The sequence below is a fragment of the Hippocampus comes genome, unplaced genomic scaffold (genome assembly GCF_001891065.2).
Source record: "Hippocampus comes isolate QL1 unplaced genomic scaffold, H_comes_QL1_v1.1 scaffold237, whole genome shotgun sequence".
Classification (NCBI taxonomy): domain Eukaryota; kingdom Metazoa; phylum Chordata; class Actinopteri; order Syngnathiformes; family Syngnathidae; genus Hippocampus; species Hippocampus comes.
The window spans coordinates 1,714,728-1,737,039 of NW_017806159.1; the positions used below are offsets into that span (position 1 = coordinate 1,714,728).

Below are 22,312 nucleotides of genomic sequence, written 5' to 3' on the forward strand. Positions count from 1 at the left end.
GTAGACGGAACAGAGCTTGCTATCGATTTACCACACGTTTGTTTTAAAACTCATTGCAGGAAAAAAAAGTGAATATCAAAATTATCGCATGACCAGTGGCAATACTGAAACGTCTTTTTTGCTCATGAAAATATAATCAAATTAGAATATTTTGTAATCTAGTGGTGCCTTGATGTACAGTTTTTTTTCATGACCACGATCTTACCTCGGAACACTCCAATCTCAAATTGTCTTTTTAATCTAGTGGTGCCTTGATGTACAAGTTCACTTTTTTTCATGACCATACTCTTACCTCGGAACACTCCAATCTCAAATTGTCTTTCCCTGTTGAAATGAATGGCAAGGCCATTAATCCGTTCCAGCATCTCCAAAAACACACACTGTCATGTATTTTTTTTTTATAAGAAAAATACCACTCTATTGTATTGTACTTTATAAAAACATAGCTCTATTGTATTGTACTTTATAAAAACATAGAACAGAATATAATAGAATCAAAAGAATTAGAACAGTTTGTGCATCATGATAATTCAATGGACATGCCTCGGATTGATATATTACAGAGAAGCGTTGTATAATTTTGAGGAAAAAGTCGTATTTTTTAGATTATATTTTTGAGAAAAATCTGGTCGTATAGTTTTGAGATTTTTTTTCTTTAAAATCGCGAGAATAAAGTTGTATCTTACCTCGATAAAAAAGTGTGATCTATTTTTAGCTAAAGTTAGAAATATTTAAATCATTTAAGTCATAATTTTAAAAGAAGAAAAAAAAAAGGAAACAAATATGTGTATTTTCAAGATAAAAAAGTATTTTTTTAGATTACCGCTGCATATTTTAAGGTGCCTTTTTGACGATTTCCTAGATTAAAAAGTTGTATATTTTCCGACTGGAGTCTAGAGTCGTAATATTATGAGAATGTTGGATTTTTTTATAATATTTCATTCGGCCGCCACGATATATATTACTTCATCCAAAAAAAATATATATAGAAATGAAAAACACTCATTGTGTCGGGTATGTATATTTTCCGACTGGAGTCTAGAGTCGTAATATTATGAGAATGTTGGATTTTTTTACGAGGGGAGTTGAAGGAATGATATCAGAGGAGCCGTTTGCTGGCTGTTTAAGGATAAACAATGTAAAGGATATCGTCAAGTTTCACTGTCGTATTTTCCCAGAAAACAGGCACAAAGATGGTCATAATTTTGAATCCTAAGGAAGAGGAATTCCGGTGTGACATCAGGGGCTTGATGGCGTCTGAAGTCATATGATAAACATCAGCCATATGGTATTGCAATTTATGGATGCATTTTGCTTTTCTTTTTACTTGGCTTGTCTTTTTGTATTTTTTCAATATGTGGTGATTTATGAAACGATTACACCAGAAAACTCTTTTTTTTTCTTCCATTTGACTCATTTGTTGAATGTATATCTGTTGGCACAGTTTTTCGATGTTCCTTTCAACGTTTTAAAAGGTTATTTGAATTGTAATTGATATGATTATTATGAGTATTATTAGAAAATATATTCCTGTCTCTAATCTGATCAATTTCGAGGAAACAAAATAGTTTGGACCCTTCAAATTTCGAGCATTTGATGAGCATAAGTCAAGGCATGAATCATTTAGAACAGTGGTCCCCAACCACCAGGCCCTTTGGTAAAAATATTTTTCCGTCTTAATGTCAAATATATGCCAGCACCTGCCCCCACATCTGCCAAAACAAGCCCCGCCCCAATCGGCACTATACGTCAGTAACGCAATTGCTACCATGAACCAATCCCTGCCGGAAAAAAAAAAGGTTAGTGACACCAAAATTCATGTCTGAATATAAAACATAATATAAACAGTGATTTTCAGTCATTCGTCCTCTCAAGGTCTTTCCTCCCGAGAATCACGGGTACACGCTCACGGCGTGAACAGGCAAACTCCACCCAGAAAGCCCAGAGCCTGGATTCGAACCAACAACCTCTGCGTGAAGCATTGATTTTTCTTTCAACGACTATCTCTTCTAACAACATCTCGCAATCGTTTGCCACTTTCTTGATTTATTTTCAGCTAAAAGATACCAACTCAACAGATAAAAATAGACAAACTTTTTTTTTAAAACTTTATCTAATTTATTTATAGGATGTGCAATAGTTTCGTAGGGTATAAAATATACGAAAACAAGCAGAGGTCGAGGGCACACGAGTTTAAATACATAAATATAAAGAGACGATATCAATAAAGCCGATGAAAATATGTCTCCGACTGACCTGTAATAATAATTTCATAGAGCTGAGCTTGCTGTTTTCATAAACCAAGCCCCTGCAGTCTATGAGAATGTGCATGTTGTGAGAAAATATTAAATCCGGCTCGGTTTTCCTTTTCATCCAGCAATCCCCTTTGCATCAACAAAATATTAAAAGTCTAATCTGGTGGATTTAAATTTTGATGAAGTCAAGAAAAGAAGCTTTGTTCTGGAATGAAATCACCTGAAATGCTGAGCGCCGTGTATCTCTAGACCGTCGAAACCCACCCACTCACCCCCGCACGACTCGTTGGAAATGTCACCGGTGCTGTGCTCTCATGGCTCGGCCCTCAAAAGTGAAGTGTCGTCCTCCTGCTAAATTATGACCGTGAAAGGCTGCGATGGTCCCCCTCGAGGGCTTTCGCCGGAAATGGTTGTTGTGTGCTGGCCTCTGAAGTGAGCTCTGGTCATTGTCACGGCAGAGGAAAAGTACAAGCGTAAGGAGCGAGCAAAAGCAGAGAAGAAAAAATCCAATATTGATATCTACCAACGGATGTTAGACAAAATAATTTGCTGGCATATAAAATACAGCAAGCGGCCAAAAAATGAGGTACGCTTGCACAATCTAACGAGATCCGGTACAAGGGATGCATCAAGAATACTTAAGTAAATCATCCACAGTTTTGATTGACACTGTCAATCAAAGAGGAATGGATTTCATGGCATTCATGATTGCGGTGAGTGATGGTTAGTTCATGCGATTAAAGACTTGCACTGTGTTGCACTCTGAGCTGTTTCTAATATTCTGCCCATTTCATGTAGTTAAGGTGATTAAAATTGCGCAAGTCATAATATCGTTACTGTGTCGCATCACAAGCATGTGTTGATTCAGAGCCTGGCTCAAGGGCTATGTGTCCCAGTTTCCATATTTGTGGTGCATAGCGGTGATTCATCCACTTGTTTTTGTTTTTTTCAATAAATTCTTAGTGCATACGGCAGCCATATGCCATTTTTTCCAGTAAGTGAAACCATGGCTCTGCGTCAAGAGGTCCTGAGTTGGAATCTTGACTCAGATCCTCAAGAACACTGCAACGTTTTCTTTCTTTAAAACTTTGACATAATAGTGGTTACATGGAGTGCGGCCACAGTGTGACAATGATGGATCTTCACCTGCGTAGCTGCCAAGTCATGGGTGGAGAAATTTGGTGTTCGGGCAATATTACTAAAATTAGGCCGAGTATGATGTAACAGCTCATATTTGTGTGCAACTAATATGCTCCTCTTCAATAGAGATTTCCGGCTGTATCTTCAGTCCGAAGTCTTTGGGAAATAGCTCGGACTAGCAGACTAAGATAAGATAAGAAGATAAGATAAGAAAAAACTTTATTGTCTCACAATGGAGACATTTGCAATGTACAGCAGCAAAGTTCAGAGGGAAGAAGTAGAAAAAAAGGAGAAAACAAATATTTGCATGCACAACATAAAAAAATTTAACTATACACAGTACAGAATGAAACATAAAAATACAAAATATAAGATATAAGCATATATGCAACTGTGTATGTGACTAGCAGCATAATGACCACCAAATTCAAGCAAAAATTAAGACAAAAACTGTTGAATTCTTTACATTCTACATAATTTATGTCATTACTGCGTGTACAGTAAAGGCCAACATAGAGTGCTATTTTTCCTCATTGAAGTAAATCTTACAAATATTATTTTTTGGGTTGTTTTTGGAAACGCTGGAACGGATCAATGGCATTTTCCTTCATTTCAAATGGGAAAGATGACTTGAGAGCCGAATGTGTTAAGGGTGGTCACGGATCTCAGGGCACCACCGTACTTGCTCTTAATGTCCTTTCTCATATATGATTTGTTAAAACAAGAAGAAGAAAAAGCCACGCTTTCAAAGAGTTACTCTGATATTTTGAAACATTATTTTTGTTGCTTGGCAGAATTTGCATCTCATACGTGATGTTCCGTTTCCATGGCAACTTGATGCAGAGCATTTCCCACTCAGTCAGAGGTTCATGCAAGGGCGAAGGACACTGATCCATATTCAGTATTTTTATTTTGTATTCCCGTCTATTCGTCATTTCATCAAATATAATTGTCTTGAACATTTGTCGTGATAAAATACGTCCCAATGGAGTACTACACATTAAAGGGCTGAACCAAACACATATTTTCCATTTCGGAGTATGACATTTAAGGGCCAGGAAGAGCGAAGCTGCAAGGGCACACGTTCCAAAACAGTCTCTTTCTGAGCATCACATGCTAAACCTGCTGTTTGGCCTGAAGCTTTCACTCGGGAGGCTCCAATCAACTGCTGGCAGGAAGCAGGTGGAAGCGCTCAGTCAAGATAATGCATCCCAAGTTGGAGCTGAACCAAGTTCGTAATAATCAGCTGCTGTAGGAAAAAGAAAACAACAGTGTCTCTTGTACCGGTTCCTGTTCTTCTCCTGCAAAGGTGACAGGTCAGATAAACCAGTCCGGAGTCCACGTCTTGAGGAACATGCACAGACATACCGTACAAAGGAATTCCTTTCTCCGTGGGATCAACAGAGCCACAATTGATTGCTTGCCTTTTTGTAGACGGAACAGAGCTTGCTATCGATTTACCACACGTTTGTTTTAAAACTCATTGCAGGAAAAAAAAGTGAATATCAAAATTATCGCATGACCAGTGGCAATACTGAAACGTCTTTTTTGCTCATGAAAATATAATCAAATTAGAATATTTTTTAATCTAGTGGTGCCTTGATGTACAAGTTCACTTTTTTTCATGACCATACTCTTACCTCGGAACACTCCAATCTCAAATTGTCTTTCCCTGTTGAAATGAATGGCAAGGCCATTAATCCGTTCCAGCATCTCCAAAAACACACACTGTCATGTATTTTTTTTTTATAAGAAAAATACCACTCTATTGTATTGTACTTTATAAAAACATAGCTCTATTGTATTGTACTTTATAAAAACATAGAACAGAATATAATAGAATCAAAAGAATTAGAACAGTTTGTGCATCATGATAATTCAATGGACATGATGCTGATCCTCTTTGTGTGCGTGCCATGATCACCAGGAGGCAATATATACAAACATAGCACATATATAATATTTGTTATGAGTTTCTTTTTTGAAAACTTGTTCACAATGTGACAAGTTGTTTCTTCTTGTCAAGTTTGCTGCCACAATAACTATTGCTTGAAACTTTAATTTTTGCTCGCACCTAAAAAAAAATCATTCGAGCGACGGCCGTATCTCAAAAACTTTTAAGCTGGGTCACGTTTAAGTCGCTGTGCAACTGTTTTTTAAATTCTGTTAGCTAATTTGGCTCAAAAATTCATTATTATTATTTATATAGCGCTACAGCTTTCATGACAGCTGCTACAAATCGCTTCACAGAACATGTAACATAAAAACAATCATGCAACTTCTTAATATTTCATTCGGCCGCCACGATATTTATTACTTCATCCCAAAAAATACATATATAGAAATGAAAAACACTCATTGTGTCGGGTATGACCGCAATTGATTGAAAATACTAAAAGAAATTACCTTTACGGATGACTGAGGAGCAGGAACACGTTTAACCACAAATCTTTCATCCGTCGGCTTATGAGGTTCCTTCCGAACATACATATATTTCGCAAAGCGTGAAAAAAGAGAATTTACACCCAACATTCAAAGTCCTGTGCTCCTTAATGAAGCAAATAAATCCAGCTAGTACATTTGTACCGACGCTGCCTAACTGCCTCCTGTGATTTTTTAAAATTACGAACTGAACATCTCATTTCACAACTCCAACCTCGTAAATCACACCATTGGTGGCTTGAATTATGTGTGTGTGCATATTGTTCACTTTAAACTTTATTACATGTGTTTAAACTTTCAGTCACATCAGTATGTGTGCGTGAGTGTTTTCTTTGAAACGTTGAGCGTGCGCACATATCAGTCTCCTCCGGAAACACCAGTTAACAATGAGCAGAACAGGCTGTCACCATCCTGCAAGCTGCGCTATGTGTCCTGCTCTAACCTCCTTCCTTATGATGATAATAATAATAATAATGAGAATCATAATAGTTGGAGAGAAAAAAATAATGGAGAGCTCTGGTACGGAGATTAAAGGGATTGGAAAGAGTGTGAATAAGATTGTAGATGTTTACTATAAAAGGTGAGGAATGTGTTATGATAAGATAAAAGGCAGTGGATCACCTTTGCCTGCAATCCAGTCCATTTTTGGACTACTCAGCTTCATTCTTGTAAGGTTCGGACTATTTTTCATCAACGAAATGTGTCATTTTCGTAATGTTATGAATTTGCTTTTGTTGTGGATTGTATTTTCTTTTCAGCGTGAACAGGATAAGCATTATAGAAAATGAATGTATGGACAAAAGTATTGGGCCACGGGCAGAGATGGGCTTTCCGTAACTAGAATTCATGATGTGTATAATGCACGCTTGGATGCCTTTGGCGTGGGGGAACTGAATGAGCAACACGTTTAGGATGAACCATAAGAGAGATGGTGAGGCAAGTCCAACTTTAGTGACCTCTGAACTGGAGATCGCCACATCTTGTGTGCAATCTACACAGAAGACTGTAAGCTGTTTTCTTCCACTTTCTTTGTCCTGTGCTGAAGAGTCCCTCTACAGTTTCTCACGCAGGCTATTTATGACCAGCAGACTCTTCTATGTGTCGCCATCCTATTCCAATTCTGCTCTCTCCGAGTTTCAAAGATCATCTCTCGCATGCCACCATGTGTTTCCATCTCTGCTGGGGTAATGTGAAAGGCGGGACAAACTCATTAATGTCAGATTTTACATCCCCATGAGCATGAGAAGGCGCACAAATACTTCATAAAAGCGCCCATGAAATGATCAGCTCGCCTGGACAAAAACAGTAACACTTTTCACTGTCCAATATGCTATCATGCACAAGCATGACCATGCAGAAACACCCACAAGCCCACAGATGCATCGACCATGATAACATGTCAAAGCCACAAGGTAAGATGAGTTGCATCGAGTATTGATTAGCGTTTTGTTACAGCTAGTTTCCGAGTAGCTGGAGGAGCATTCAGTTGTTTGATGAATGCATGCATGTACCACATAGTATAAACAGTATAGTGGACGAACTGCTCCCTTCATGAGTGGCAAACCTTTTATGGTCTTTACGGGTACTCAACTTTTTTTACACTCTCTGGGCACAGCATCAGCACACAGTTGTTGATGAAATCCAGCTCGCTCTTAGGCATATGCTTGCCAGTGAGATGACAAGAGGCAGCAAGTGAAGCCTGACTGGCTCAGCTCAGGCTTCTCTGCCAGCATCAAGTTAATCAAAGTCATCATTGGCCCAGCAGGAGCTACATAATAGTACTTAAAACAACAACAACAACAACAAAAACGGGCTAATCCCAGCAAGTCAGTAATAGGGTGTGGAAAGTATGCTATTTTTTTTTATTCTTATGGTATTTTGGCCAAACCACGTCACAGACATGTTATTTAATCATCTATCTATATTGTAGAAGGATCATCGTTTGAGCTGACCTTAAAAAATCAAAAATAAACAAGACGAATAGAGGGGTCCGATATTGAGTGACGGTGTCAATGAATGCCTTGTATTTGTATTCTTACCTCTGGAGTAATGCGCCATCAAGCGTCGAGCAACTGTTATTATCTTATTTTCAAGGCGGAAGTAAAGCGCTAGGCAGTTTCTTTTTTTTTTGCACTTATCAAGTCACAGGCTGACACTAAGCTGTATTTCCTGTTTCGGGAGCTTATCCCTTTAAAGTAAAATTATATTCAATCTGCTGCACTGCCAATTTCTTTCATTTTCCCACAATTAAAGAACAAAAATAACGCACTTATAATATAGGCTATGAAAAGGAAATATATCGGGGCATTTTTTAAAATAATAAAAATAAAACCAAATCGTTTTGACAGTCTTGCACCAGAAGTTGCTCTTGGCTGGCTGCTTGTAAACATTATTACCTCCTCGCCAATTTATCGGCTGGTAGTAGTCAAGACTTTTGTGTGATCATGTCGTACAGTGCTAAAATCGGCCCGTCCATCCTGAGCAGCGACCTGTCATGTCTGGGCAAGGAGAAAACAAATATTTGCATGCACAACATAAAAAAATTTAACTATACACAGTACAGAATGAAACATAAAAATACAAAATATAAGATATAAGCATATATGCAACTGTGTATGTGACTAGCAGCATAATGACCACCAAATTCAAGCAAAAATTAAGACAAAAACTGTTGAATTCTTTACATTCTACATAATTTATGTCATTACTGCGTGTACAGTAAAGGCCAACATAGAGTGCTATTTTTCCTCATTGAAGTAAATCTTACAAATATTATTTTTTGGGTTGTTTTTGGAAACGCTGGAACGGATCAATGGCATTTTCCTTCATTTCAAATGGGAAAGATGACTTGAGAGCCGAATGTGTTAAGGGTGGTCACGGATCTCAGGGCACCACCGTACTTGCTCTTAATGTCCTTTCTCATATATGATTTGTTAAAACAAGAAGAAGAAAAAGCCACGCTTTCAAAGAGTTACTCTGATATTTTGAAACATTATTTTTGTTGCTTGGCAGAATTTGCATCTCATACGTGATGTTCCGTTTCCATGGCAACTTGATGCAGAGCATTTCCCTCTCAGTCAGAGGTTCATGCAAGGGCGAAGGACACTGATCCATATTCAGTATTTTTATTTTGTATTCCCGTCTATTCGTCATTTCATCAAATATAATTGTCTTGAACATTTGTCGTGATAAAATACGTCCCAATGGAGTACTACACATTAAAGGGCTGAACCAAACACATATTTTCCATTTCGGAGTATGACATTTAAGGGCCAGGAAGAGCGAAGCTGCAAGGGCACACGTTCCAAAACAGTCTCTTTCTGAGCATCACATGCTAAACCTGCTGTTTGGCCTGAAGCTTTCACTCGGGAGGCTCCAATCAACTGCTGGCAGGAAGCAGGTGGAAGCGCTCAGTCAAGATAATGCATCCCAAGTTGGAGCTGAACCAAGTTCGTAATAATCAGCTGCTGCAGGAAAAAGAAAACAACAGTGTCTCTTGTACCGGTTCCTGTTCTTCTCCTGCAAAGGTGACAGGTCAGATAAACCAGTCCGGAGTCCACGTCTTGAGGAACATGCACAGACATACCGTACAAAGGAATTCCTTTCTCCGTGGGATCAACAGAGCCACAATTGATTGCTTGCCTTTTTGTAGACGGAACAGAGCTTGCTATCGATTTACCACACGTTTGTTTTAAAACTCATTGCAGGAAAAAAAAGTGAATATCAAAATTATCGCATGACCAGTGGCAATACTGAAACGTCTTTTTTGCTCATGAAAATATAATCAAATTAGAATATTTTTTAATCTAGTGGTGCCTTGATGTACAAGTTCACTTTTTTTCATGACCATACTCTTACCTCGGAACACTCCAATCTCAAATTGTCTTTCCCTGTTGAAATGAATGGCAAGGCCATTAATCCGTTCCAGCATCTCCAAAAACACACACTGTCATGTATTTTTTTTTTATAAGAAAAATACCACTCTATTGTATTGTACTTTATAAAAACATAGCTCTATTGTATTGTACTTTATAAAAACATAGAACAGAATATAATAGAATCAAAAGAATTAGAACAGTTTGTGCATCATGATAATTCAATGGACATGATGCTGATCCTCTTTGTGTGCGTGCCATGATCACCAGGAGGCAATATATACAAACATAGCACATATATAATATTTGTTATGAGTTTCTTTTTTGAAAACTTGTTCACAATGTGACAAGTTGTTTCTTCTTGTCAAGTTTGCTGCCACAATAACTATTGCTTGAAACTTTAATTTTTGCTCGCACCTAAAAAAAAATCATTCGAGCGACGGCCGTATCTCAAAAACTTTTAAGCTGGGTCACGTTTAAGTCGCTGTGCAACTGTTTTTTAAATTCTGTTAGCTAATTTGGCTCAAAAATTCATTATTATTATTTATATAGCGCTACAGCTTTCATGACAGCTGCTACAAATCGCTTCACAGAACATGTAACATAAAAACAATCATGCAACTTCATAATATTTCATTCGGCCGCCACGATATATATTACTTCATCCAAAAAAAATATATATAGAAATGAAAAACACTCATTGTGTCGGGTATGACCGCAATTGATTGAAAATACGAGAAGAAATTGCCTTTACGGATGACTGAGGAGCAGGAACACGTTTAACCACAAATCTTTCATCCGTCGGCTTATGAGGTTCCTTCCGAACATACATATATTTCGCAAAGCGTGAAAAGGAGAATTTACACCCAACATTCAAAGTCCTGTGCTCCTTAATGAAGCAAATAAATCCAGCTAGTACATTTGTACCGACGCTGCCTAACTGCCTCCTGTGATTTTTTAAAATTACGAACTGAACATCTCATTTCACAACTCCAACCTCGTAAATCACACCATTGGTGGCTTGAATTATGTGTGTGTGCATATTGTTCACTTTAAACTTTGTTACATGTGTTTAAACTTTCAGTCACATCAGTATGTGTGCGTGGGTGTTTTCTTTGAAACGTTGAGCGTGCGCACATATCAGTCTCCTCCGGAAACACCAGTTAACAATGAGCAGAACAGGCTGTCACCATCCTGCAAGCTGCGCTATGTGTCCTGCTCTAACCTCCTTCCTTATGATGATAATAATAAAAATAATGAGAATCATAATAGTTGGAGAGAAAAAAATAATGGAGAGCTCTGGTACGGAGATTAAAGGGATTGGAAAGAGTGTGAATAAGATTGTAGATGTTTACTATAAAAGGTGAGGAATGTGTTATGATAAGATAAAAGGCAGTGGATCACCTTTGCCTGCAATCCAGTCCATTTTTGGACTACTCAGCTTCATTCTTGTAAGGTTCGGACTATTTTTCATCAACGAAATGTGTCATTTTCGTAATGTTATGAATTTGCTTTTGTTGTGGATTGTATTTTCTTTTCAGTGTGAACAGGATAAGCATTATAGAAAATGAATGTATGGACAAAAGTATTGGGCCACGGGCAGAGATGGGCTTTCCGTAACTAGAATTCATGATGTGTATAATGCACGCTTGGATGCCTTTGGCGTGTGGGAACTGAATGAGCAACACGTTTAGGATGAACCATAAGAGAGATGGTGAGGCAAGTCCAACTTTAGTGACCTCTGAACTGGAGATCGCCACATCTTGTGTGCAATCTACACAGAAGACTGTAAGCTGTTTTCTTCCACTTTCTTTGTCCTGTGCTGAAGAGTCCCTCTACAGTTTCTCACGCAGGCTATTTATGACCAGCAGCCTCTTCTATGTGTCGCCATCCTATTCCAATTCTGCTCTCTCCGAGTTTCAAAGATCATCTCTCGCATGCCACCATGTGTTTCCATCTCTGCTGGGGTAATGTGAAAGGCGGGACAAACTCATTAATGTCAGATTTTACATCCCCATGAGCATGAGAAGGCGCACAAATACTTCATAAAAGCGCCCATGAAATGATCAGCTCGCCTGGACAAAAACAGTAACACTTTTCACTGTCCAATATGCTATCATGCACAAGCATGACCATGCAGAAACACCCACAAGCCCACAGATGCATCGACCATGATAACATGTCAAAGCCACAAGGTAAGATGAGTTGCATCGAGTATTGATTAGCGTTTTGTTACAGCTAGTTTCCGAGTAGCTGGAGGAGCATTCAGTTGTTTGATGAATGCATGCATGTACCACATAGTATAAACAGTATAGTGGACGAACTGCTCCCTTCATGAGTGGCAAACCTTTTATGGTCTTTACGGGTACTCAACTTTTTTTACACTCTCTGGGCACAGCATCAGCACACAGTTGTTGATGAAATCCAGCTCGCTCTTATGCATATGCTTGCCAGTGAGATGACAAGAGGCAGCAAGTGAAGCCTGACTGGCTCAGCTCAGGCTTCTCTGCCAGCATCAAGTTAATCAAAGTCATCATTGGCCCAGCAGGAGCTACATAATAGTACTTAAAACAACAACAACAACAACAAAAACGGGCTAATCCCAGCAAGTCAGTAATAGGGTGTGGAAAGTATGCTATTTTTTTTTATTCTTATGGTATTTTGGCCAAACCACGTCACAGACATGTTATTTAATCATCTATCTATATTGTAGAAGGATCATCGTTTGAGCTGACCTTAAAAAATCAAAAATAAACAAGACGAATAGAGGGGTCCGATATTGAGTGACGGTGTCAATGAATGCCTTGTATTTGTATTCTTACCTCTGGAGTAATGCGCCATCAAGCGTCGAGCAACTGTTATTATCTTATTTTCAAGGCGGAAGTAAAGCGCTAGGCAGTTTCTTTTTTTTTTGCACTTATCAAGTCACAGGCTGACACTAAGCTGTATTTCCTGTTTCGGGAGCTTATCCCTTTAAAGTAAAATTATATTCAATCTGCTGCACTGCCAATTTCTTTCATTTTCCCACAATTAAAGAACAAAAATAACGCACTTATAATATAGGCTATGAAAAGGAAATATATCGGGGCATTTTTTAAAATAATAAAAATAAAACCAAATCGTTTTGACAGTCTTGCACCAGAAGTTGCTCTTGGCTGGCTGCTTGTAAACATTATTACCTCCTCGCCAATTTATCGGCTGGTAGTAGTCAAGACTTTTGTGTGATCATGTCGTACAGTGCTAAAATCGGCCCGTCCATCCTGAGCAGCGACCTGTCATGTCTGGGCAGCGAGTGTGTGCGGATGATGGAGTGTGGAGCAGACTATTTGCACCTCGACGTCATGGACGGGTCAGCTTTTTCCACTTCTTTTTTTGCTAGTTTAGCTAGCATGCTAACGGCTAGCCTCAAGTCTCGTGCACGAGGGCATCAGGGGGTGCTCAAAAGTAAACTAACCTCTTCGTTTGGACAAAATTCACGAAATATTTTCATCATTTCGTTCTTATGGCCGTTCGTTTTGATTCTATTTGCCCGTCACTTGTATAAGAAGAAGAAAACCTTTATTTGTCTCACAATGGAGAAATTCCCTCTTACTATTTTGAATCGTCTATCTATCTATCCACCTATCTATCGCAAACTGCAATATTGATGTCTCTCTTTTTTGTTGTAGCCATTTTGTCCCCAATATCACGTTTGGCCACCCCATGGTGGAATGCTTGCGAAAGTCAGTGGGCAAAGACCCTTTCTTTGGTGAGAATTTCTTCAGCCTCCCTATGTTAACGATCAAATTCAAAACTCGCACGTGTATTATCGTAATTATGTGGCTGTTGCAGACATGCACATGATGGTGTCGAGGCCCGAGCAGTGGGTGAAGCCCATGGCTGCAGCCGGAGCGAACCAGTACACGTTCCACCTGGAGGCCACCAGCAACCCTGGGAACCTCATCAAAGAGATCCGCGAGAGTGGCATGAAGGTGACAAACATGACGCGATGAAAAAGATGGAATAGATGGGCGATAAAATGTCAGATTTTTATTTTTCATCCGAATACATTATTTGTAATTTTAATACCCCAGAAAATAAGTGAGAATAAAGGAGAATAGCCCCTCCACATGAACAAAAAAAGGTAGATAATGCATCCCAAGTTGGAGCTGAACCAAGTTCGTAATAATCAGCTGCTGCAGGAAAAAGAAAACAACAGTGTCTCTTGTACCGGTTCCTGTTCTTCTCCTGCAAAGGTGACGGGTCAGATAAACCAGTCCGGAGTCCACGTCTTCAGGAACATGCACAGACATACCGTACAAAGGAATTCCTTTCTCCGTGGGATCAACAGAGCCACAATTGATTGCTTGCCTTTTTGTAGACGGAACTGAGCTTGCCATCGATTTACCACACGTTTGTTTTAAAAGTCGGAGAAGTTCCACATTGAAAAAAATAGAGGGGGCACCTAGCAGGGAAACTATTTGCTCATACTGTCATTTTTTTAATGCCACCTGAATGAAGTGAACCAGATAATCACACATGGTTTGTTAAAAAACAACCCCCCCCAAAAAACCCCCCCCAAAAAAAAACAATGTCACTCTCGAAGGACTTTAACAGGATTGCTCATTGCAGGATTGCAGATTGCAGGGAAAAAAAAAGTGAATATCAAAATTAGCACATGACCAGTGGCAATACTGACACATTTTTTTGCTCATGAAAATATAATCAAATTAGAATATCTTACTATTTTGAATCGTCTATCTATCTATCCACCTATCTATCGCAAACTGCAATATTGATGTCTCTCTTTTTTGTTGTAGCCATTTTGTCCCCAATATCACGTTTGGCCACCCCATGGTGGAATGCTTGCGAAAGTCAGTGGGCAAAGACCCTTTCTTTGGTGAGAATTTCTTCAGCCTCCCTATGTTAACGATCAAATTCAAAACTCGCACGTGTATTATCGTAATTATGTGGCTGTTGCAGACATGCACATGATGGTGTCGAGGCCCGAGCAGTGGGTGAAGCCCATGGCTGCAGCCGGAGCGAACCAGTACACGTTCCACCTGGAGGCCACCAGCAACCCTGGGAACCTCATCAAAGAGATCCGCGAGAGTGGCATGAAGGTGACAAACATGACGCGATGAAAAAGATGGAATAGATGGGCGATAAAATGTCAGATTTTTATTTTTCATCCGAATACATTATTTGTAATTTTAATACCCCAGAAAATAAGTGAGAATAAAGGAGAATAGCCCCTCCACATGAACAAAAAAAGGTGAATTGCAAATGTGGTGGAACACTATAAATTAACAATTAACATGTTCAACAGTTTAATGTAATTTAAACAGCATGGCTGTTGTCGAAGAGTAAACTTCTCTCACAGTCACAGGTCAGACTTCAGCAAACTATTTGCAGTGTGCAAGCACATACGTCTGGTCAAACGATTTCAGCATGAAGCTAAATCACTGCTTTTGCGACATCACAGATATAACCTAGTCTGTGGCGGTGCCTGTGTGCAGGTGGGAGTGGCCATAAAGCCCGGTACTACAGTTGAAATGCTGGCCCCATGGGCCAACCAGATTGACATGGCTCTGGTCATGACTGTTGAACCTGGCTTCGGAGGACAGAAGTTCATGGAGGACATGATGCCTAAGGTACTGTCAGCAACACAAGACGCCTCTTAAAACCTAATAATAGGTGACTGTTTTGTTCAGCCACAAAAATATATGTATCCGCTTTTTTAAAAATTGTGTGTAGGTGAGCTCGCTGAGGCGACAGTTCCCTTCGTTGGACATCGAGGTAGATGGCGGCGTGGGCCCTGACTCCATTTACAAGTGTGCTGAGGTGAACAATGATACACGCCTTTCCCCCGAGAATCCCGCCGACCGCAGCCCAACTCTAAAAATTCTCCCGTCACGCGTAGGCTGGCGCTAACATGATCGTTTCGGGCAGCGCCGTGATTGGCAGCGACGACCCTCGCTCCGTCATCGCCCTCCTACGTACCGTCGTGGTAGAGGCTATCCAAAAACGCTCGCTGGACCGTTGAGATGACCTTTTGATGACCTTTGGTGGATGTGGCAGGTGAGCCCGGACCGGAAGGACCGTCACAATTTTGTGAAAGAATCCGGACTGTTAAACATTCCTGAACAGTTTTATTCCTACTTGGAAGGGAATTGATCCAAAAAGCTTTTTCTATATACTGTGTATATACACACTTTTCTGGCAAACATCTGTGGGAGTTGATTTTGTTTATTAAAAAGCCTTCAGTCATTTTCGTGTGTGGATCTTTTTTTCTCCTTCTGGTGAAATTTGACAGCAAAAAATCAATTCAAACTAAAAGGCATTTGCATGCATGAGATGGCAAATTAGCGGCAAATAGGCATAAAAGTCAGAGGGGTTCCAAAGAAATACAACTTTTGCAAACATTTCCTAATTGCCTGATTATTTTGAAAAGAAGTGATTCTCAAAGTGCGGTACACGGAAAAAATGATATATATTCAAGATTGGCATGAAATAGCACATTTCAAACCTGACACACACAATTATATGATCAAGTCACAATAAATAATGGCAAGAAAATGAGGAGGAATACAAATTTGGGACAAAGAAAGTGCAAGTGCGTTATAAACCAGACAGAGGAGGAAAAAGCCAATGTACAATTCAGTTGTATATAACATTTGTAATTTATAAGAAATGTTACAATTCCCTTGTTTATTTCTTTTTAATTGTTATATATTTGAGCGCATTGTTAATGTTCAAACTGCATAATATGACAGTGTTACATAATCAAATCTGCTTTTGAGAAACAACTCATTTTTGGTGAACACTTGGGCCTACTGCATCACTAATTTTGGTCACTTTTGGCGGTACTGCATAAAACAAGAACAATGTCGCAATTCAATGAAAATCAATAATTTTACTCTTAAATTGCAAAGCATAACTTCAATTTCCTGTCGAAGAAAAGAGTCAATTTACCTGACAAAGTTGGAACATTTGGAGAAAAAGACACTTCCATGAAGAATTTGACATTTACAAGTTTTTTTTTTTTCCCCCCTGGGAGAACATTACAGGAATAACGTTTTAATATTATGGGGTGGGGGCAGTATAATTTTTTTTCAAAATTGTTTTTTTTTTGTAATTATATCAGAAGAACCTCAGCTCTTCTTTGGACCCCCCCCCAAAAAAATACTACATCAGAGAAAAAAAGAATCCTCAGAAAGATAGCCCCATATTGCACTTTTTAAAAGTTAGTGGTTAAAAAAAAAAGATTTATATTAAGACCACTATAATGTGTGGTCCTAGCCGGCCCACTGACATCATACACCCAGTGCCGAGTTCCCAGAGATGCCGTTCCTCTACCAGTGTGGCATGAACATGAATTCAAATTAGCTGAAGGTCAAACAACTACATGCTGTATGGCTTCCTTGAGCTCATCACTCACCATCTTGCTTGTTTGCAGAAGTTGATTGAAGGTCATCCGTGATCGATATGTAATCTCGTACCTGACCGGAACGTGGGGGAAGACACCCGACGGTAAGAGTCCCCCGTGTCTTGCGCAGAGGACGGGTGCCCGCTGTCGATCAGAATTACTGGCGACATGCTTCAAACGGGCGCTCAATAATGCAGCAGCGATGTATCTGTGGGGCAAATCACAGACTGTTCAATGATTGATGACATTTTTTTTTTTTTTTAATGTCACATGACATCGGCCGAATGCGTGCACCGTCATTACATATTTGTATGTTACATTTGTCAATATTTAAACTGGAATCCCCATGCGAAGGATTGCGGGGCGAATGTCTGGCGTCGCATGTTTTGAAAGCACAGGCGGACAGGAAAGCGGCTTGTCAGCGCCATCATTTACATTCATACACACCGTACTGTATGTCGACTGTTTCCGCTTCATTTCCTCGTCTCTGCAGCCGATTGCCGGCGACGTGCATGCAAATGTCAGCAGCCGGAGCAAGTCGCAGGTACATGCAACTGACTTGTACCTTGGAGTCACAGGAGAGAGAGAGAGTGAGAGAGAGAAACTTCCTGCTCAGCTGCCATGGCAACCGCATCCACAGTCATTTGCACTCACAAACAGCACCCTGATTTTCCCCCATAGCTCAATATTGTGCAATCAAGACATCATTGTACCAGAAGTCGTATCATGAGAATAAAGTCAGAAGAACAACAAGAACACTGTCGGTTTTCTGGAAGAAAGTTTACAAGAAAACTGACGCAACTTGAAGGGAAAAAATAAGGGCTGAAGAGAATGAATGGGGTTTTGCTTCAAGGGCAAAGTTATATCAGCGCGAGTAAAACCAATCACAAGTATCAAGCAGGATTGAGGAAAATAACCAGGGAATTTTAACAAAATAAAGTCCAAAAATCATCATCATCATCATTTAAATATTTGTGTTTCTGAAGCAGAAAAATAATAGTAGAGATTAAGTATTAGACAAATAATGTTGCAATTTCAATCAGTCATTGCGATAAGGGGAAAAGGTTAAATGCTGTGAGAATAAATCAGTAATTAGAATCAAGTTTCAATTTTACCGGAATGAAGCCATAATTGCATTTTACGAGAATTCAAATCATTTTAGAAGAAGAAAGTTCCCCTTTCATGAGAATACAGTCAAAATTTGGTGAGAATAAAATCATAATTTTACGGGAAGAACGCCGTCACTTTATGACCATACACACACACCTAAATCACCCAAATAAAACGTAGCTGTAATATGGGAACAAAGTCTGAATTTTTACAAGAATTCAAATCGCGCTTCGGATTATCAGGCACACCTTCAATGAATGCCCTATTTTAAAACTGTTTTTGTATATCGGGCGCATAGAATGAATAGAAGCTACAATAGTGGCTGTGGTTGCATTATGCATCCACTAGATGGAGCTATACTCAAGGAAAACAATACAATACAGCTTTATTTATATCATGCTTTCACAACTGCTGCAGCTGTAACAAAGCGCTTTACAGAACATTTAAAATACGACGACTGAGAAATCTGTATATTGATCCAAATATAAGGCGCATCGGATTATAAGTCGACTGCCGGCTTTTGAGGAAATTGTATGCTTTTAGGTGCGCCTTATAAGTGCGGAAAATACGTTCAGTCATAATTTTACAAGAAAGTTGTAACTTCACGAGAAAAAAGCCGCAAGACACACGTAGTCGGGGTAAAAAAGAGCAAATCGTTGCAAAGGGGGCGGTTGGAAATACCTGTTGGATCTTAATAATTGATTTGGATAGAGGCACATCATTTATGTTAATTGCTTTATGTCAACCAAGCATTCGGCGGCTACCGTCAACAACTTCAAGTACGACACTCCGAAAAATGATTGTTTCACATTTGTTAGTGGTTTGGGCCTTGGCGGAGGTCAGCTCCTAAAAAAAGCCTCTACTCCTCTGCCACAAGCAAGTCACTTTTAAGTAGGTGCCTTCTTCCGTCACACGCGGCGCTGCTAATGTCGCCGGATGGATGGACGGACGAACGGACGGACACGCGGATGTGCCACGTCTCGGTGCGTGTCACTTAATGGAGTTCCTGAGTGATAAGTTTCACCTCAGAGAGTCTCCCTTCGAAGTCCCGCACACACAAAGAGCCGCCACACCAAGTTTGACAAGATACCCGCACTCAAAAGTTTGCTAATGACGCTCTCTGCTCAGCGCGATTATATTATGTATGATATTAGTCAAATGACTCTTAGAGTGCCTTTTACTGGAAAGAAATATGCCTCAAGCCAGAGACGGAAGTAGTATTGATTCTTGGTGAGTCATTCCAGCACACATTTCAAATCTATATAATTCGCATTTTATTGTAATACATATACTATACTGCAAAACCCACTGTAGTCACGGATCATGTGAATTTGTGAAAAGTAATAGACGTGTGTAGAGTGTCCTTTAAACCAGATGTATTCAAAACTGTAATCCGTCAATTGGCTTATTTCAAGGCTGAGGAGTGGACACTGTGGTGTTTGGTCCCATGACGTGTACCACATTAAACACGGACCAGAGGAAGTGAAGGAAAGCGTTTTCTCAGGCCATTAGGAATAAAATGATCGACTATCACCTTAAAGGGAAAGACGGTAAGACCATCTCCAAGCAGCTTGACGTTCCTGTGACCAAAAAAGAATGGATGACAAATTGTAGAGATGAACATAAATGGTCATTAAAAGACCGGGACAACCTCAAAAGAAATTAAAGGTGAACATTCAGCTCAGCATCTTCAAATGTTTTTCTGTCGTCGCAGCTGTTGTATCGGCTTTGGTTATCTTGTGGCCAACATAATACGACGCGGCTCGTCTTTCATTCCGTCCCTCAGGACGGTGATGTTCCCTGAAATAACAGTGGATTGTGGCCTCTTACATCAAGTACATGAATTATGAATCGTTTGCAGCCCAAATCTCCTCATGTGATCCCCCCCAAAAAAGCAAACCCTCGTTTGAACATCTTGTAGATCCTCCATGTGCAAAGTTGACCTGAGCTATTAAACGAGACTGTGAGTTTCCCCATATTCACACGAGGGCTGTGGCAAGTATGAGAAGTAGTCAAATATGCAGCGAACTAATGAAAAGAGGCTGTTTGAATTAGCGCCGCATCCCAGGAGGCAAGACTTACTGCTTCTTCTTTGCTCTCTTTGCTCTCTGCCGCTTTTTGAATCTATTCCCCCTTGCATTCATTCCCTCTCGCCCTTCTTCCTTCTATTCGAGCATTGTATGAAATATCTTTCCACGGGCCTCCTCCGCTGTTCTTCAGCACTCAAAGGAACATTATGCGAGTCTTTGCCTTCGCTTTCTCTGTCATAATTACTTGGCCCTCCCCAGAGGAGATGATGAGCTCGCTGCCGCTGTTGTTGCCGCCGAGCTCGCTTGTGATTGCGCACGCAGGAGCGTATTAACCCATCAAAATACGACATGCTCAAAATTCATCACAAAACACTGGCCGTCTTGCCTGGCAGCCAAGTGCTGTGGTAAACGATGTCAAAAGCTGATGTCTTATGTTCCGATAAATACAAACAGCCATCCCAACTTTGTCAAACTTGCCACGGATGATGTAAACCACACATAAATGGTCATCAAGCTTCTCGAGCTCGAGTGAGTTATACTTGGAGGCAGGACTAAATTTCACATCATTTGTTAGTACTAGGCCAGACCCATATGTTTTTGTTTTTTTTAGGCGATTCCGAGATTTGACAGAAGAAAATGTTGATTGCTTTAAGGCAGGGGTGTCAAACTCATTTTTGTGCGTGGGCCCTGACTCCATTTACAAGTGTGCTGAGGTGAACAATGATACACGCCTTTCCCCCGAGAATCCCGCCGACCGCAGCCCAACTCTAAAAATTCTCCCGTCACGCGTAGGCTGGCGCTAACATGATCGTTTCGGGCAGCGCCGTGATTGGCAGCGACGACCCTCGCTCCGTCATCGCCCTCCTACGTACCGTCGTGGTAGAGGCTATCCAAAAACGCTCGCTGGACCGTTGAGATGACCTTTTGATGACCTTTGGTGGATGTGGCAGGTGAGCCCGGACCGGAAGGACCGTCACAATTTTGTGAAAGAATCCGGACTGTTAAACATTCCTGAACAGTTTTATTCCTACTTGGAAGGGAATTGATCCAAAAAGCTTTTTCTATATACTGTGTATATACACACTTTTCTGGCAAACATCTGTGGGAGTTGATTTTGTTTATTAAAAAGCCTTCAGTCATTTTCGTGTGTGGATCTTTTTTTCTCCTTCTGGTGAAATTTGACAGCAAAAAATCAATTCAAACTAAAAGGCATTTGCATGCATGAGATGGCAAATTAGCGGCAAATAGGCATAAAAGTCAGAGGGGTTCCAAAGAAATACAACTTTTGCAAACATTTCCTAATTGCCTGATTATTTTGAAAAGAAGTGATTCTCAAAGTGCGGTACACGGAAAAAATGATATATATTCAAGATTGGCATGAAATAGCACATTTCAAACCTGACACACACAATTATATGATCAAGTCACAATAAATAATGGCAAGAAAATGAGGAGGAATACAAATTTGGGACAAAGAAAGTGCAAGTGCGTTATAAACCAGACAGAGGAGGAAAAAGCCAATGTACAATTCAGTTGTATATAACATTTGTAATTTATAAGAAATGTTACAATTCCCTTGTTTATTTCTTTTTAATTGTTATATATTTGAGCGCATTGTTAATGTTCAAACTGCATAATATGACAGTGTTACATAATCAAATCTGCTTTTGAGAAACAACTCATTTTTGGTGAACACTTGGGCCTACTGCATCACTAATTTTGGTCACTTTTGGCGGTACTGCATAAAACAAGAACAATGTCGCAATTCAATGAAAATCAATAATTTTACTCTTAAATTGCAAAGCATAACTTCAATTTCCTGTCGAAGAAAAGAGTCAATTTACCTGACAAAGTTGGAACATTTGGAGAAAAAGACACTTCCATGAAGAATTTGACATTTACAAGTTTTTTTTTTTTTCCCCCCCTGGGAGAACATTACAGGAATAACGTTTTAATATTATGGGGTGGGGGCAGTATAATTTTTTTTCAAAATTGTTTTTTTTTTTTGTAATTATATCAGAAGAACCTCAGCTCTTCTTTGGACCCCCCCCC

At 39.7% G+C, this 22,312-nt stretch overlaps 1 protein-coding gene and 2 long non-coding RNA genes across 4 annotated transcripts; 2 read left to right on the plus strand and 1 right to left on the minus strand.

Moving 5' to 3' along the window:
• Positions 1 to 12,877: 12,877 nt before the first annotated feature.
• rpe (ribulose-5-phosphate-3-epimerase) lies at positions 12,878 to 15,963 on the plus strand. Of its 2 annotated transcripts, XM_019895563.1 has the most exons (6): positions 12,878 to 13,061; positions 13,381 to 13,460; positions 13,544 to 13,683; positions 15,211 to 15,345; positions 15,449 to 15,535; positions 15,615 to 15,963. In XM_019895563.1, the coding sequence occupies exons 1-6, from the start codon at positions 12,940 to 12,942 to the stop codon at positions 15,735 to 15,737; spliced, it is 687 nt and encodes a 228-aa protein (XP_019751122.1). In that variant the 5' UTR covers positions 12,878 to 12,939; the 3' UTR covers positions 15,738 to 15,963. The 2 variants fall into 2 exon arrangements, with proteins under 2 accessions (XP_019751122.1, XP_019751123.1); XM_019895564.1 differs by lacking the exons at positions 12,878 to 13,061; positions 13,381 to 13,460; positions 13,544 to 13,683 and adding exons at positions 14,480 to 14,591; positions 14,675 to 14,814.
• Positions 15,964 to 16,920: 957 nt separating this feature from the next.
• On the minus strand, positions 16,921 to 20,752 carry LOC109531212 (uncharacterized). The gene is made up of 3 exons (XR_002171133.1): positions 19,765 to 20,752; positions 17,568 to 17,685; positions 16,921 to 17,328 (listed from the first exon to the last, which is right to left on the minus strand). It is a non-coding gene; the product is annotated as an uncharacterized LOC109531212 (long non-coding RNA).
• A 185-nt stretch (positions 20,753 to 20,937) lies between these two features.
• LOC109531209 (uncharacterized) lies at positions 20,938 to 21,401 on the plus strand. Its single transcript, XR_002171131.1, has 2 exons — positions 20,938 to 20,973; positions 21,053 to 21,401. It is a non-coding gene; the product is annotated as an uncharacterized LOC109531209 (long non-coding RNA).
• The last annotated feature ends 911 nt before the right edge of the window (positions 21,402 to 22,312 follow it).